General features: G+C 42.6%; 1 protein-coding gene across 1 annotated transcript; it reads right to left on the minus strand.

Moving 5' to 3' along the window:
- Nucleotides 1–9761: 9761 nt before the first annotated feature.
- Nucleotides 9762–14098, minus strand: LOC105701587 (phospholipase B1, membrane-associated-like). The gene is made up of 8 exons (XM_012428447.2): nt 14012–14098; nt 13008–13117; nt 12594–12798; nt 12338–12514; nt 12112–12271; nt 11840–11999; nt 11546–11697; nt 9762–10556 (listed from the first exon to the last, which is right to left on the minus strand). The coding sequence occupies exons 1-8, from the start codon at nt 14096–14098 to the stop codon at nt 10378–10380; spliced, it is 1230 nt and encodes a 409-aa protein (XP_012283870.1). The 3' UTR covers nt 9762–10377.
- Nucleotides 14099–17239: the final 3141 nt, after the last annotated feature.

Genomic DNA, 17239 nt, shown 5'->3' on the forward strand with positions numbered 1-17239 from the left:
GAAAAGGAAAAAAAACACGTTTATGACTGGTTGGCGAAAAGGTCTCACGTGAGACCTTGTCATCGTTTTTCACGCCACATATAGAGGTTTTAGTAATTTGAAAAATTCTCCGCCGCAATGCGATGATATATTAGTATTTAAAAATGATCATCGGGTTATGAAATTTCATGAATTCGTTTGTCGGTAGGTTTGGCGTTGCCGTTTCCGGATTCGGATCGAAGATGATTCCAGAGACAATTTATATCGTCGAGGGCCAGCTCGAGGGACTTGGAATAACCAGTATATCCCGTAAAGTCAATGTACCGATCGATCATACTTGACATCGAGTCTGTGGACTTTGCAGACGTGGAAGAGTACTGGGTGCCCGACACTGACGTAAGTTCCTTTCCTACGACCCTCGCCCCCCAGGGAATAGTTCAGATCTTTTTATATCCACTAGCCGATTCCCGGATTATTCCCAGGCCCGATAACGAACTCCCGACCGGAAGCTCGAACAATTACAATACCCAATTGCCGAGAATATTTCAATTCGAAAGTCCCTTTCCTCGCACGAGGAATGGGACCGAGCATTTCTCCTCCACGATCTCTTAATGACGTCAATTTCAAGACGCCAATCATTGGTATCAGAGACTTCACAAATTTGCCGGGTTCTCTCCGACCTCCTTTCATCTGAAAATATTTATATAAACTTGGAGGATAATTTAGAATTTTTCTTATCGTGTCTGCACTGATTTCCGCCCTCCAGGAGTCTTATCATTGATATTCCTCACTTACTGGTGCAGGAACCGATTGGGAAATAACGGTCCTACAATCTGGATTTGCGAATCATAATTATCACATTACGATTTTCTTAAAGCTTCGTTTATCACTATCAAATGAGGGACATGAGAAATTTCGAGAAGAGGCATTTAAAAAAGACGAGGATACAAGAAATTTTCCACGTCGCGTTCGGTAACTGGAATTCGCATTTCAGAGTTCCAAAGCAGCCGAGATGCTTCTTGACCTCTCTAAAAACCAATAAGGCCAAGGAACATTAAGTTTCCCTGAATCGGAAAAAAAGGAAAACGTGCTGAATTACGCACGAGATGCGAGCAATGAGCTTCTTTTTTTCTTTGTCGCGAATGTCGCCTGGGGTTATAGTGCAATAATCCGCGTTAATCGTTTCTCTTGTGCGTCACCGAATTATCCCGATAACGATATAGTCGAATTTTGTGTCCGTCTAGAGACGTCATGGCGGAAGTCTTTATGTAATACAGGAATTTAATTATGCCGAGCAAGGGAAGTCTAATTATGCCGGGTTAATGCGTGTGAGAACCGGTTGACACGAGATCGACTGCACGTGATCAGGTACAAATCGATTCCAATTTTTATTCACCCCATTGCGACTAAAATAGTACGTCCATTGTTAACGGTTATAAAAAATGGATAAGTGCAGCTGTGATGCTCTCGGTGTAATACAACAGTTTTTAATCTTTCTAATCTAAATGCTAGGTTTCTTCATCTTTTTTTTCATAGATTCCGTATTTATCGTTTGATCGTCGTCTAGCCCCCGAGAAGAGAAGAAATCGAAGAGCACCTTGACCTCGAGTGTCATCTGCCAAGGGGTCAATGACATCCAACTCGGACCATTCGAGGTCCCTTCTTCTGGCCGCCATTTTTTTCTTCTCCTTTTCTTTCGTCCCACTTTTTTGCCGTTTCCTCTCGGGGCTTTTGCATCTCTTTCCTCGTTTCTTCTCACCCTGGCCGATGCTGGACTTTCAAGGACACGTTTGCCGGGGTTTACGGGGATTCCTAGGCAGAAATGCGTAGGCATATGTAGAGTCTGTACTGGTGTAATGCATGTATTTCATGTATTGGTGAGGACTGCAAGCATGCATCCAAGTTCCCGGGGGAGAAACAGGATCTCTTCTTTCTTTTCTGGTCCGATCTCGTTCTGGAAGGAACGGACTAACCCGATGGAAAGAGATGGATGAGTGGTAAATTCCTTCCTTTTTGCTAAAGAAATGACGTCAAGCACTAATTTATGCACCGGGATGCGAAGACCATGTTGCCTCAAACTGTTGTTTACAAAAATGCGCCGTGAATTCGCAAAAAAAGGTTTTAAACAGCTGAGACTCATCGGAAAAGGAGACGCTTGAAATAAATCTTTGGAATTTTCGCTCGAAGAAAATCCTGGCCGCCATGCGAGTTGGACGTGAGACTTTTAATTCCAGAAAAAGAGAGGAAATGTCCAAATTGAGTAAAATTCCTAGATTCGGTTATTTAACCGATTTCTACCAGAGAAACATTTATTAGCGGTAGACACAAGTTACCGCATAATTATCATGAAATTCTGCAAGTTCATAAGCACTCATTGCGCGTGACATAACGTCCATAACGAATGTCGATTATTCGTAACATTTCCCGCTCAAGGACTGAGCGATGCCACAGGTATTTATTTTTTGAGGCCGCGTGAAAAAGAGTTATCGAGACCTGCATCGAGATGTTTACTCCGTGAATATCGATTAAGTGCAACTTTTAATGTTTTATGTTATTGCGGATTAGATAACCAAGGAAAACGGACGTAAGGATCTTGGAATAAGAGGAAATGTCCTTGCGTGGACGCCTATAAAACTCCCTTTGCAATTGACCGACGCGAAATATTTCATTTCAGCTAAAATGTTTCATAATTAAATCCAAGCGCAAGTAGAAAACCAGCAAGTTAGGATTTAATATGGAGAACGCCATAGATGTACGATATACGGATTTATTATTTTCTATTTAGGAATAGAAAGGCGTAATTTAATTCGTGTTAGCGTAGAAAATTGGGGACTTATTATACGTTGTGATGTACACGTAGGACACCATGTATATTTCATGGGGTATTATATCTATATTTTATTATATCTACCCAGCCCTACCTCGGAGCTGGGGAATCCCTAAAGACTTCAACCACGAGACTAAAGAAGACGCGTTTGAAACCGGTTAGGAATCTCGGAAAGCCCATTGGCGCATTTTACTCTCAACTGGCGTCGTTTCTCCCGTAGCAACCAGATATTCCTGTTCCCGAAGGCAAGGATGCAATTCCCCGGGTCGAAGTTACGGGAAAACCTTGGTGTGGGATATTTGCAAATCGAATCGAAAATCCAACAGCCATGGCGCAAGCGATGGACCCGCTATTTGCATTTGGGATCCGAGGACCAGGAAGTTTTCCAAAGGAATTTAAATGTCCCGTTCCACTAAGTACCATATATAAATAGTGCTGATTTAAAAAATGTGAGACCAGGTAATCTCTCATTTTCAGGATATTTCTCAAACGGGATAGCTTCTGGGAAAGATTCGTTATTCATGAGGACCTTGGTGAGAGGTTTATCTCGTGGATTACCACGGTCTGATAAATGGGTCGGTTCACGTATTGCAAGATACAATTATACCCATCATGACGCCGCCACTTTTCAGACGCGCACTTCCTGGCGAAACTCGAAAATCTCTTATGAATGACGAAACGAATTCCTCCACTGATGCCCATTAAACCAATGAAGACTTCACGAGGCTTAATCGGTACACAATGCATCGTTTATCTTTGCTCCATCGCGCGATCCTGGTCGGCCATGTTGGATTTCGTTGGAATCGGAAGACCCTTGGTTGATAACGAAATACGGAACGTTCACAGGAAAACATCGATTAGGAAAATGGTCAAGATTCTAGACGATACTTTCGTTTTTATCACGAATATAGACTTCCTGGTTGGAGTCGAATAAATAGTCCGAGATGCACTTTGTCCCAAAGTTCACTCGATATGTCGTAATCGTTCCAATGTCGACTCTGTTATCACGAAGTACTGCTTTCTTCGCAGTAATGAAGATCGCAGTGTTTTCAAGTCAGAAATAGACAGGACGAGAAACTTGAGAAATCGATGAAGAAACGTTCCCCTTGGAAGATTATCCTTCCAGTAATCGATAAGTATTGGCATTGAGCACCGAGTCAGCGTAAGGTACTTATTGATATTTCTAACATCGCCACTTTCGCATCGCCTTAATCACAGGCTGGAAAGCATCGTACATTCCGTGGTAAATTTTACAATAGACAGTCGAACATCCGTGTTACTTTCTCAGAAAAAAAAAATCCGCTCACTATTTGTCCGTCTCATTTTTCGCTTAATTTATTTCCGCAGAAAGTGGCACCATGGATGAAGAGGCATCGCGGATCGAAGACTTTCTCTGCGGAATCCGAAAACGACGACTGGTTTATTTCCCTGAGATATTCCATGGTTATCGATTTTGCGCCTTTACTTTCATTTCTAAAGACTTCGGATGTGCCAATCTATGACGAGGTATGGGAATTATTAATCGATCCCTGTCACCGTTCAGGACGTCGAAATCATATCTTTTCGGTCGCCATTTGTCGGCAACACCGAAGCTGCGCTTGATAAATTCACACGCTCTTTCTAGATGACATTGTAATGTTTTTAATGGCATAATCGACGTGAGTGGATGAAAATTAGTCATCCAAAAGTATCCTTAATGGCCGGACGCTGACTGGGAGGAAAATAAAATTCGATGTTATATGACAGGAGAGGAAGGCCATACAAGTCAAAATCTTGCTCGCCCTGGAAACGTATTCCCTGGTCTCGATACAAGTGACCGTACTATAACGATCGATTCGAAAGCCGCTTAATCGATCCTAAAAGGATAGGCGTTACCTTCACTCAGAGAATCTCGAGGTCCTTAAGAATTAATTATGCGTTACTTTAATTAATACACGGTGATCCGCGTGAAAGGTCCATCACGGCACCTTAGACTGATTGTAAACCGGAAGTTTCGTGTATTTATAAAAGCATTTGAAATTTAGCATTTATTGGAAACTATATATACGCGGATCATTTACATATTCATTAACGTAGCGTGACAAATTCTTGATCGACACAGTTGCCTATGGTAAGAAGTCGCTAACACCATTTCGCATCTCATCAACGAACCTGAAAGATCCCTATACACGTGATATCGTATTATCGCCAAGTCATGTTCAAAATGAAACACTCGAAATTATCGTAATACAAAAATTGTCAAAAATGAGCATCCTATCCTGAGAAAAAAATTTCATCGAATAGCATTGAAGCAATGTTCTGTTAATGCAAAGAGTAATGATTAGACTGAAATAAACTCAATTAAATTGCCACGATTCCGATGAAATGTTTCATCCAAATTTATTCCAGTTTATTCGGGTGAAATATTCTTTGAATTAAGAAAATATCTCTGGATCAATTTGTTTCTTTCTCAATGTATAGAAATTTCGAAAATTTACTTAGCCGCTCATTGCGGGGATTTACGGCGTTCGGGTATATGCGTTCAATGAAGAGAAACGTCTGATCAGCTCGTTAAACACTCTATAGGAAATCCCTTGAATAATTCATGAGCAATCATCGACAGATGGACCATGATTTATGATTTTTGAAGTTCACGGCCAGAATACGTCAGCATCGGTCCTCAGCGAAGCTGAAAACCTGTGGGTAGAAAATCAGACGAGTGGAAGAGTAACGTTAATAGACTGCTTTCTTGGCGGAATAGTACAATGTAACCGCAGCTTGCAAGGTCGATTTACCGAAGAATTCTTCCCTTCTGGCTTGGATTTCCCACCACAGTGATTCACCCTATGGCGCCGCGAGTCCGGAATAATTCCGCGCCGAAAACGACAGCCGGAAATTCGACGTCCTCGATCACCTCGATCTTCGACACTTCCTACGCTTTCCCGATCGCCGACGAGAAAAGAAAAATTGCTACCGCGAGATATCGGCGTATTCGGTGACCTTCGACTCTTCCTCAAACATGCACGTAAAAAAAAGAACCGCCAGACAGAACAAGAAATACTTGATTGAACAAACGTGGACGCTTGAAAATGGCCCAACAAGACACTTTTGTTATATCGGCAACTAAAACCCGATTACTTCACTGGGGCAGGAATTCTATTCACATCCCTTTCTAGCGACAACAAATTGTATATCGCTCATTCGTTCAAATAGGGGCGATATTTTTTCCAGCTGGTACGATTATTCTTCCAGCAAGTGGAAAACTGTATCCTTTGCAAAAAGTGGAAATTTCTTTTTTTTTTTTCGCGCTTTATGTGGAATGGCGTTTCGACGTCTACGCGCGTCACCGGGTATCAGAGAATTTCGGGAGAAAACACGTGGAACGCGCACGTGGGCTGTTGATCTGCGTTTCTCTCGTTTCATCTCTCGGTCTACTTGTGTTTGCCTTGTGACGCCTTCGTTCGGGCCTTTCTGCGAGTGGAAACCGCGAAGTGCGCCAATCGACGCGATCCATGGGACTCCCGACGCGGCGTTACTGCGTGACGGCGCGCGCCTATAAAAGGGAGCCGCGAGCCGCCACGGGGCATTCGACACGCGGCGCTCGACGTGAGAGGCCCTCGTGCTGAGGAGAGTCCAGTGAGTTTTGCCACGTTACCTCCAGTGCGACAGTGCCATACGTTCCATAAATTGGAACCGTCCTCCCGAGACTTCTTGTTCTGTACACCTGTTATCGGTACCAAGAGCCGAGAAGAGACCCACTGTCGGTCCTCCGTTCTTCGAATCAAGTGAAGGAAAAAGGGAAATCGGCAAGATGTACACGAACCCGTTCAACCGCAAGCACAGCACCATCCGCCAGGTCCTGGATCGCCTCCTGGACCCGACGAAGAAGCCGATCAGGAGGTCGGAGAGCGTGAGCAGCTCCTCCAGCACCAGCAGCTCGATCAGCAGCACCAGCTCGAAGAGCTGCGGCTCCTTCGACAGCTCCTCCTCTTCGTACTCCCATCGGCGGATTCTTCAGTGGGGCAGGAAGTGAACCCTCCGAGGGAGGGTTCTTCTCCAGGAAGAAGGAACAGGAGAAATGGCTTCTTAGTTGAAAACTTAGGCCAAGCTGTGCTAGAAATGCCATTCTATTTGTAGCGCTATCCCGAAGACCAGCTCGAGGGAGGTGCTGGGTCGATTCTTGATCTTGGACACCCAGACTTTGGAGCGTCACGTTCTGGAGGAGGTTTGGGTTGTTCGGAGAGGCTCCTCGAAGATGGGGCCAACCCTTATCGGTCTATGGACGAGGTATCGCCTTGTATCTGCTGTCTGGAACCGGCAGGGGACAAGGAGTCCTGGTACTCGTCCTGGACCGGTTAGGTGTGGACCATGAAGACTTACACGACGTGTAGTCATGCGCTTCGCTGTAGATTATTTTGCCTGGCTATGTCAAGCGTGTGTTTGACATAGCTCATCCTATCATTTGCTGTATCAACGTTATCTTCGCATCTTTAAATGGAAAGACCAAGAAGAGTTCAGCGTGGGACACGGAGTCCTACATCGGATCTTGTATCGCAGGAATTCTACTCTTCTACATCGGAACTTCTATTGGAGTTGAACTCTGGTTAACTCAATCATCACGGGAAGGTGCTTCGGGCTACCTTATCTTGCGCAAAATTTGGAGGGAGGACTTCTGCATCGATTAATCAAGAAGGAAACGACTGACGTTAGGCTGGACCCTTCGTGCCTTATTCATTCACATGTTAATATTTATTGCATGTTTTATCAAAGATCCATGCGCCATATTTTCCGCTAGCATTTTCGTTGTATTTATTTCATTAGATAATATAGCTGTAACGATGCTTCTGTCGAGGGTTACATTTAATTGCTGGTACCGAGGTCTATTTGCCGAGGTCGATAAGGATCTTACGCTGCGATGTGCACTCGAGTAATTAGAATGCTTATTAGATGTATGCAACAGGTTCTGTGATTAGCAGATTCATCGACGAGGGAACTCATTACCTAGTAATTTAACGAGACTCATCGATAGGCAGTTAGTCTGTTACTAGTCAACGCCTCTATTTAGGTGTTCAATTAACTCGCTGACTTGATTCCTCACGGTTATGATATGCATTATTTATTGATCCTTTTTTATGCTACACCTTACACCTCGTGGAGGTGAAATAAAACATGATTGTGTATAAACGTTATCTGAAGTTTTTTTGGACAATCGATTTCCTTCCTTACCGAATACATGGCCAGAAGAATGGATCCCTTTATCGCCTCTGTCTTATCATATCTTGTACGTACTTGAGCTCGCTCTTTTAATTACGCTGATTACTGGAAATTGTCAATCGTTACTGATCGTAAATATCTCGCCAGGTTGGGGAAAAAAAAGTGTGATCTTCTGTCGCGATTCCGTGTCAGGGAATCGAGTCTTTAAAGACTCTGCGACTTGCTATCCGCCATTGAGAGTTAACCGTCGACGTCTCGGAGAAACTTGTTATAATTACGCATAATCAGCCGCGTCTGCGAAGCAGGTTACGTTATAAATAGCAAAACTCGCCCAGAAGAGTAAAAAACAATAGGCGGTAAATCAGGGGTTACACGCAAGATACGCGCGACTCGTAATCGGAACCTGTTATCGGACTGTTAAGAGGATCTCCGGATGTGGATTAGCCGAGCTGATAAAAGAACAAGAGTGCTCCAATTTTTGATAACGCGGTTTCTTTTTACTCACTTTGGCAAAGTGACTCTACATCTTGCCGACATCATGCTCGACAATAAGCGCAATTTTTTTAATGGCCCGACAGCCATTGGACGTCATCTCGTGCGACCGATTAGGGTTAATTGATTCGAGATCTCCAACCGGCCCGAACATGGTTCCGTTCTTTTTGCGCCCCTCCTGCTGGTTATTAATTGCACAAAAAATTGCGGAGTCAAAATGGCGGCCATGGTGCCGTTTTTGCGCCATTCGTCATTTTTTCCGCCGTTTCGAGTCGGTGTTTCCTTGTTAATCCAGCCGCGAGCGAAGAATCGCACTGCAAGAGGATTTCTGGGCTGCGATTAACACGTCGCAAAAAATTCTTAAATGCAGGTTTACTCCTTTTTTTATTCCGACAGCGTGATGGTTTTGCATTTCTATTAAAACTGGAGGATAATATGGGTGACGTAGATTCGAGCTGCATAGACTTTGATACCTGGAACAGCCAGATATTGGAAAAAAGAATTATATAATCCTGATGTATTCTTAAACTTGACTGAGTTTCGCGCCAAAGACACACGCGCCTTAGGAAGGTCGCCGAGGTCTTTACAACGAAGTTTAATATGTGACAAAAGATTTTATTAAAATAGGGAAATGCGGACGAAATAAAAATAGGGAAATGCGGAGGGACAGAGTAATGGCGCCGCCATTGACGTCAATTTCAAAACGTACTTGGAAATAAACTGTTACCGTTGCACCTGCGAGAGCAATGAGGAAATAACGTTCCATTTTCTGAGAATCATTGTTGCGACTTCGCGGTAGGCTCGGCGATCATTGCAAAAAGTCAACGTTAATAACTGGGCTCTCGTGACCTACGACAATCTCAGAAATAAGAAAAAATATCGCAAACGGTATTTTAGGGAATACATTTCACAAGGCTGCATTGCATGTCCAACATATCTCTTTAATTTCATCTCCGAATACGTGGAAAATACATATTATGTAAATTGTTATAGTTCCTGCGAAGACATTTTGCAAAATCTTAAGAGATAAAAATACTTGACATGCTTGAAGACATTTACAACTCGTACAGATCTCATCGGTACGTTGATCACAGTGGGCGAGGTTTTGAAAATCTATGAAATATTATACAAACTTGCATTCATCTGGCTATAAACGTTTAGTTCATAATCGTTGATACCACACTGTACCTGCTAAATAAAGAAAGAAATACTTCTTTAGAATTATCACTTGGCTAAAAATATCCGTTTGATTCATCGTTCACGGTCCTGCGACGTTCTTCGTCCTCCTAATGATTATCTAATGATATCAGTAAGCAAAGGACGGGAAAACAATGCCACTGATTATCGATTTCACCTCGAGGAGCTCATTCTAGGCTGACCATCACCTCCTTCTGAGTCCTTCGTTTATAATAATTCATTTTCTAAAAGTAACTCGAATCGGCAGAAAAAAGGATAACACTTTGCACTGATGTACATAGATTGCCCTATGCTAATAATAATTGATTACAACGTCAGTTGGTTCATTACATAAATTTATAACGATTTCGGTGTCCTCGATTGATAAAAAAAAAATTTTTTTCATTCTGGACGGAAGTACATCTCGACGTACAAATCGATTGTGGAGTACTATCGTTACCGCACAATTATTCGATCATATCACTAACCCTGAGTTAAACATCCTTACGGGATAATTAATACATGCCGATCCCCGTGACACGACTTTATCGCGAGATAAGAGTTCTCGATCTCGCGCGATTACCTTGCATCCTCTTGCTCGAGATCCAGCTATCAAGAACACTTGTTCGAGTAACTTTTCGCAATGTTACCCGAGGTTTCACATAAAATTGTCATTCAAATTATCAAAAGATGTGATTAACCGTTGATAACTATCTCGGTAAAATCCCGTCTTGATTTCCGGTCTCGTAAAATCTCCTCGAATTGACGTTCGTAAAGATGTAGGGACTTCTTGAAGATGGACACAGGAATTTCTCCATGATCTTTCGGGATCCTCCATTTGTCTTGTTGCCGACTGGTTCCAGCATGTTGTTCCACAGAAGATTTGCTCCTGCAAAAAAAAAAATTTTGTTGTCTCGTTCCACGAAAGATTTGCTTAAAAAACGGTGATCTCTAGTTAAACCGTTCCATAGATTTCCTCCTAAAAAATTGTTCCTCGGTTATATCGCCTCTTGAGAAAATTACGTTGTTTGGGAGTAATGAGTTATGCCGTGTGTAATTTCTTTCCCAACGAGAAGTTATTTGTATGAAAAGAAAAAAAAAAGAAAATGAGAGATGGTACGTCGCATTATCGCTTCCGCTCTAGGATGAACGAGCTTGAAGCCGAAGCATCTTTTTACAAACCCACACTCGAGTTCGAGTTATGAGAGGATCAGGTGATCGTTCAAGTGGTTGTTAAGTCGCCTCCGTTTGATGAGAATCTTGCTTCTCCATTGACCGAACGACGAGAAGAAAGATCTTCAGGAGCGTGGGTTAGTTCTTCGTAATTGGCCGGAAGTCATTCTCATGACGCAATACAAGGAACAAGTACCGAGGTTTTGATCTTAAAAAGCGATCAAAATGCCTTTCTGCAAATCGACCTTGAATCTGATACTAATTAATGAAATTAAAAAATGATTACACTTTAGCCTACCAGCTGTGATAAGCTTTTAAGAATTTTGGTTGAAACCATTTTCGAGATTTCAAGATCGTCGGAGAGGCACCAGGAAGCGAAATTTGGTTTCACGTAGAAAACGCCTTATCGCTGCAAGATGAAGTGCACCTCGAAGCCTTAAACGTCACACTTTAAGCTCCCCACACGAGCAAATAGAAATGTACGTGTACCGAGGAATTGCATTTATGCTGCGCCTGATTACATACAACCCGACGTGCATCCAAGAAGCTCCTGAAGTTGACGTCTAGGCGTTCGTAAGCCGATAAGGTAGGTATCTCACTTGTTATTTACACGACTTATGTATTCACGTTTCCCAATCCCCGAGTAGCAACAGTCGAGGAAATTGTTTCCTATATGAAGTGAAGAAAATCTCGTCTCGTCTTTACCTAAAGCGTGTCCCTTTTGACTGAAGTGGAAACAGTCGTACGTGACCAGACTCGGGTCAAGGGGAGGCGCTCGTTTTGGGTCAGCCATTGGAGCATTAAAAAATTTCGTAAACGGTTGATAGACGACTGTAAAGTCCGGTGTGGTGTCATACCTGAAGAAGAACACACGAGATCAATTTTTTGTTACGGCGTTGCAAAAAGATGAAGTCGATTTGTATTAAAAGAGGATAAAAGGATTACAATTTTAAAATTATTCATACCTTTTTTCCCGTGGAATAAAAAAATAGTTCTTACCGTCCTGAAGCAACCAAAGCCTCTGCAGCTTGCTGATATCTGCGCGACATTACGGAAGCTTTTATTTCCGGTTGATTCCCTTGGTGCATGCAAGCGCAGTACAGAGGATGCAGGATATTGCACATTGCACCGCGTGGCACCCTGACGGACACCGTGACATCTAGAAAATATTTATAAATAAAATCCAACTCTCAGTTGAAACGCCGATAATTTCATCTGTATGTAATATACTAAGTATTACATTTTTTCATATTTATTGCAGATATTTTTACCTATCGCAGGTATTAGATTCACCATAGTCCGAGGAAGAGTCGCTCGCAGGAAATCAAGAGTTCTTCGTAAATGCAAAGCGTGTCGAATCGGGGAGAAAAGCTGAGGTTCGTAACACTGGGCCGAGCAGATATCATTAGCCCCAAACAGGATCGTTATCAGCTGAAATTCAAGCATAAGAATCAGGTACCTTTACAGTATTTTTTTTTTTTTTAACAATGTACTTACTTTCCAGTGTCTCTTGAAGTCGATTGTGGGGTCATTTTTAATTCTTTGCACCAGGATTCGAGCCTGTCTTAAGGCATCCTCTGTTGCCGCCACAGGATACGCTATGTTGAGCCTCGCTTTTTTCGAGATGAATTCCCCCGTGCCGGTGGAGTAACCCGTCAGGTTGGCATTGAACTCCTGAGAAATAGACAACATGAGTATAGGTGAATGTAGAAATTTAGTGATTTGAAGGTGAGGAAATGTACTGTTCGAAGACCTTGATGAGGTTCGGAAGAGTGAGGAAACTCCTCCAATCACCCTGACCACCTGCACACCAGCTGACCCCACGAGCTTCTATGAAGGTGCCAACAGCAAATTCTTCTAAAGCACCACTACCTGCCACCAAAGAGTCGCCCAATCCACCGATAACGTCGATATCACCTGGTCTGAGACGGTGGACGTTATCCGGCCGGACCAAGGACCTTCGAAATGGAAAGCATTAAAAATGTCAACCCTTAAACACATTTCATGTAACCCTGTAACCCAATTTTTTTTTTTCTTTTCAACTCAAGGAAAACATTGAAATGTGTAATATACAGATATTAACCTTCCGATATTGTTTAAAATTTTTTTTATCGTTTTAAAGTTAAAATTCATAAGAATAAAACGGTGATAACGTGAAATACTTCACCTGCCATGGCGGACGTCACAGGGGAAGGGAATTTCATGGGGAATGCTCTTCTGCCTTCTTACTCCATCTCGAGATTTCGGATAACTGATCCCGTTAAAATCCGCGATATCCTGGAACAAGAATATACACTGAAAACCATTTTTTATGTAATTGAAGAAATGAAAAGAAATTTTAATGTCTTTTCAGAGACAGCCCAATGTAATATGTGGTACCCATGTGCGTGCAACTTTACGCTTTAAGTCCTCGCACGTTCTGACTTTTGCTTTCTTTCATTTGCATCCTGAGGTTCGTTTGCGCATGCGCCTAAATTCCGCGCCGTAGTATAAATAATTTACATTTCGTGCGGTGACGTTCCAGGGGGACATTCGTGGTAAACCATCGAATGTGCCCCATGAGTCCAGGAACGGTGAACGAAAGTGAGCTGGCCTTTCTCCGGGATTTCGAATGCGAATCACATAGGCTATTCTCTTTTCCCATTTGATGTAACACTTCCAGGCAGTCGATTTAAGGATTCGTCAACCCTCGAGCGGCGTAAGAACGTTACACATTTAATTGCATGAAAATTCACTCAACCCGATAAAGTCAATATAAGGCAATATGAAAGTGGCGTTGATGAACCCTCGGTTCTTTGCTGGTCGAAAGTTGAAAGAGATCCTCGTGCAATTTTTCTTAACTTCTCCTATTATACTGCAAATTTTTACCTACGTTAACATGCTTCAGATTCATGAGGTAAAAATCGTCGAATTGGATTATTATGACAAGAGATTCTGTTTTTAGGATATACAGGTCGGAGTTCTTTGCTGGTCGAAAGTTGAGGGAGGTCCTTGTGCAATTTTTCTCTTTTGGGATTGTGGAGCAAAGGAAAGGAGGAAGCCTTCATATTCAGAATCGTGCACTCTCTCGCGATGGAATATTCATGGACAAGAGCTAGGACGTTTGCGAAATGTCCACAATTTGAGCGTCCAATTTCGCTCGAGGTCTTCCTTAATCTCCAGGACACTTACCCTGCCCTGCTGGAAGAAGTTTAGCAAGCTATCCATGAAGGATGCCTGGACGACCGCGACCAGAAAAGACGCCTTTAAGATCCACATTGTTCCTTGGTTTTCTCAAAAATTCGGGAACCTCTGTCCTTAAGGTAGATAGAAAGTAGATCGCAAGATCTACCAAAGTCCTGGATCATCTGCTGAGGTGTCCATCCATCCTGGAACCAACAGTGCCGCCCATTCTCGTAGAACTTCTAGGCCTTTTTTTGACTTCCCACGTGTCTCTTCCTGGGAATAATTCAACTTAATGAAGCTATCGCTCTTTACCGGAAACCGTTTTTGTTTAATTAAGAGAAAGCCCTCGATAGTTTCGACCCGAGATTATTCCCTCTCAAAGTAATCTTATCTTAAAGTATCTTATTCTCTTTTTCGGCTCCCTGGAGAATAAACAGAATTTTTCGAACACATGGAGGTGATAGCAAACTGGCTCTCTTCGGTTGTATCGTACCCAGAGAGTCTATTTTTGCCTCCGAGGAGGTCTTGCGAAATTTCGAATGGATGTCTGAAACCGTTTTGGGCCATTTTTACTTGCGCAAGAGGTGACTTGATGAACAGATTACAGGTAGGAATATTTTTAACGAACGTCGAATCGAATGCAAAAAATTTCCATTACATGGGACGGTGCAATGAGGTGGAAGTCGTGCTAGTGGAATTAAACGTCCACGGATTTTAAACTCTAACTTATATACATAACTTATATTTGCAGTCTCATGAAGAATTAAATAATATAATTAGATACTTGTCTAAAAAAAATGGGCACTTACCAAATGGACTTAAATGCTTCGATTTCTTCGCCAACGTACCCTCCAGTACCTTCGATGCTCGTTTATCCACCTATATTTGCAAATTATTGTTAGCACTTTTCCAACTTTCTGTGTATTCAAAATAAGTATCGAAAGTCATTACTCAATAATCTAAGGCCTCGGGTGACGAAAACGCTTCCTTCGGGCTAAGAAATCGATTTTGCTGACCCGAAGAGGTGCAAGCAAACTTTCCCCGAGGTCCAGGTTTCGGCCTAACCAATTGTCGACAGCATTTTCATATTTCATAACAGGGAAGAGTATCATTGCGAGGCAGGTGACATTCTTCGGGTCCTAAAATAAATTCCATGCACGTACAAACAAAGGAATCTTCACACATGACTCTTCGTCGACACTATCCACCGCTCTAATAATTAAATAACTCACAAATGCTGCACGACATTCACTAATTCATATGTCATTTATTTTACAATTTTATACGATTATACGATTATTTAAGAATCCATACACGAAAATTCATATTTTAACACTTATTACCCTGTATCTTAAATTCTCCTTAAATGTGAAATAAAACAACCCTCTATGAAAATATTTCCCATGTACCTTTTTTCTCCTTTGGACTCACTTTGATTAAAAGGCAGCCACTAATTTAATAAAATCGAAAATCCAGGCTTACAGAAAATCTTTCGAGGGCTTTAACGAAAGCACTGCACCGCGATTATCTCCGTTCACTGTTATCGGTCTCGAGAAGGAGAAATGTATCGACGGATGGTCAATGGAATATTTTCGCAGACTTGCAGAGGAGTTACCCGATTCGTACTCCAAACTTCAATGGGTACGAATGGAAGAAGGCGAGCTTACGTTTCTTGGTGACCCCCCACTTTTTCGGAGTACACCTGTAAATGCTCGTTCGCATGCTCACCTTCTCGTGCATACGTGAGTAAGAGCGACTGCCTTATCCGATTTTGTCTCTACTTGTGTCTCCGCTCTTCTTCGTGCACTCAATTGCATCAGTGAGGTCAATGAAGCATTCTTGACAGTCCGGTAAGACGAGATCGCACAAATGACATGCGGACATACGTAATACCTACAAGGCTCAAATTTCCAAACTTTTCATTGTTAAAAATTCTTTCGATATTTCGGACTCTCTCCTTGTCCGTATTTTCATGTTTTGCTAATAAGCCATGTCTTGTTAATAAGTGGATTTCCATCTAATTGTTTACAAATCAGTCTATCAAAGGTATATTTCCCGTACGTCGTAAATAAAGGTGCATATTTATATAATAATTGCCCCACGATTTTTCCGCATAATCGTACTTTCTTAATTCATTGATTAATACCCTTAGATGCTATTAGTCTCGAAAAATTCCCCGGAGAGGGAGTTCGAACGCGCGTTTCTGTCCGCTCCTACAAGATGGCGCCATGTACATTTCTTTCCCAGTAACCGCGGTAAAGGGATTCTTTACACCCAGGTCAGGATATTAACGTTCATTATAAACCATAACTTATAGTATACATTATCAACGGTGTACGTAATAAAAAGTCGAATTAATTTTTCATATCAGGAGCATCGCGATCTTCCTTAGGGCCTCCACGATCACTTATTAAGCTTCCAAATGATTCGATGCGCGCAGTTTGGATAAAGTTTGGTAAATATTATATAATGTCCCTTTCGTATCACCTTAAGAAGAGGAAAGAAGAGAAAAGAAGGCAAGGAGTGACGCAGGGGGCGCAGAAAAGGCCCCGGAAGTGAGGATGACGTCGGTGCTCGTGGCCAATGGGGATTGACCTCCTCGAGAGGTCCTCCTCGTCTTTGTTCACGGCGGACATCCTGGGAGGCTGCGAACGTCAGGAGGGGCTTTGCTTCTATTTCCGGCAGGCGGTTCTCTAGCGTATATCGATCGCCGCTCGAGTTTTCCTCTCGTTCAAAGAGAAGCGCACCTTCTGCAGACGAGGGGCAAGACGCAATTGGAGGGACAAGAGGGTTGCGAGGTCAAGGTTGAGGCGAACACTCGACGGCAGTGCTCACGGTGCACCGCCTCGTGCGACAGTGTCAAGGGTCACCGAACTCTTCGTCTTCGTCTTCCATCTACGAAGAAATGGCGTCGCCTTTGGCCCGTCGCGAAATCGCCTCGATATGCCCTCGAATCTCTGTACTTTCGTTCCACCGGGTCATTTCGGGGATCGGACGACATTAAGGTGATATGAAAGGGTCATTCTGTATATCGGAACGTCAAAATATTTATAATACTTTTATCCAAACTGGGGGCACCGAATCGTTCGAAACTTCAGCACGGGATAGGGCCCTAAGGAAGAATGCGATGTTGGTGAAGTTTCATTTGAAAAAAAAAAAAATTTTTTTTATTTAGCCAGGACTAGGACCAAGACCACATTTTTTTTTTCTTTTTCTGGAATAATGAAATTTCAC

The sequence above is a fragment of the Orussus abietinus genome, unplaced genomic scaffold (genome assembly GCF_000612105.2).
Source record: "Orussus abietinus isolate OABI.00-Male unplaced genomic scaffold, Oabi_2.0 scaffold24, whole genome shotgun sequence".
Taxonomy (NCBI): domain Eukaryota; kingdom Metazoa; phylum Arthropoda; class Insecta; order Hymenoptera; family Orussidae; genus Orussus; species Orussus abietinus.

Bases quoted from the DNA above. Each gene is read 5' to 3' on its own strand.
- LOC105701587 (XM_012428447.2), bottom strand. From the start codon at position 14,098: ATGTGGATCTTAAAGGCGTCTTTTCTGGTCGCGGTCGTCCAGGCATCC. The intron at 12,515-12,593 runs GTCTTCGAACAG...TCTATTTCTCAG, and splicing joins CTCTTCCGAACCTCATCAAG to GAGTTCAATGCCAACCTGAC. The intron at 11,698-11,839 runs GTAAGAACTATT...GTTCTTCTTCAG, and splicing joins GCTTTGGTTGCTTCAGGACG to GTATGACACCACACCGGACT.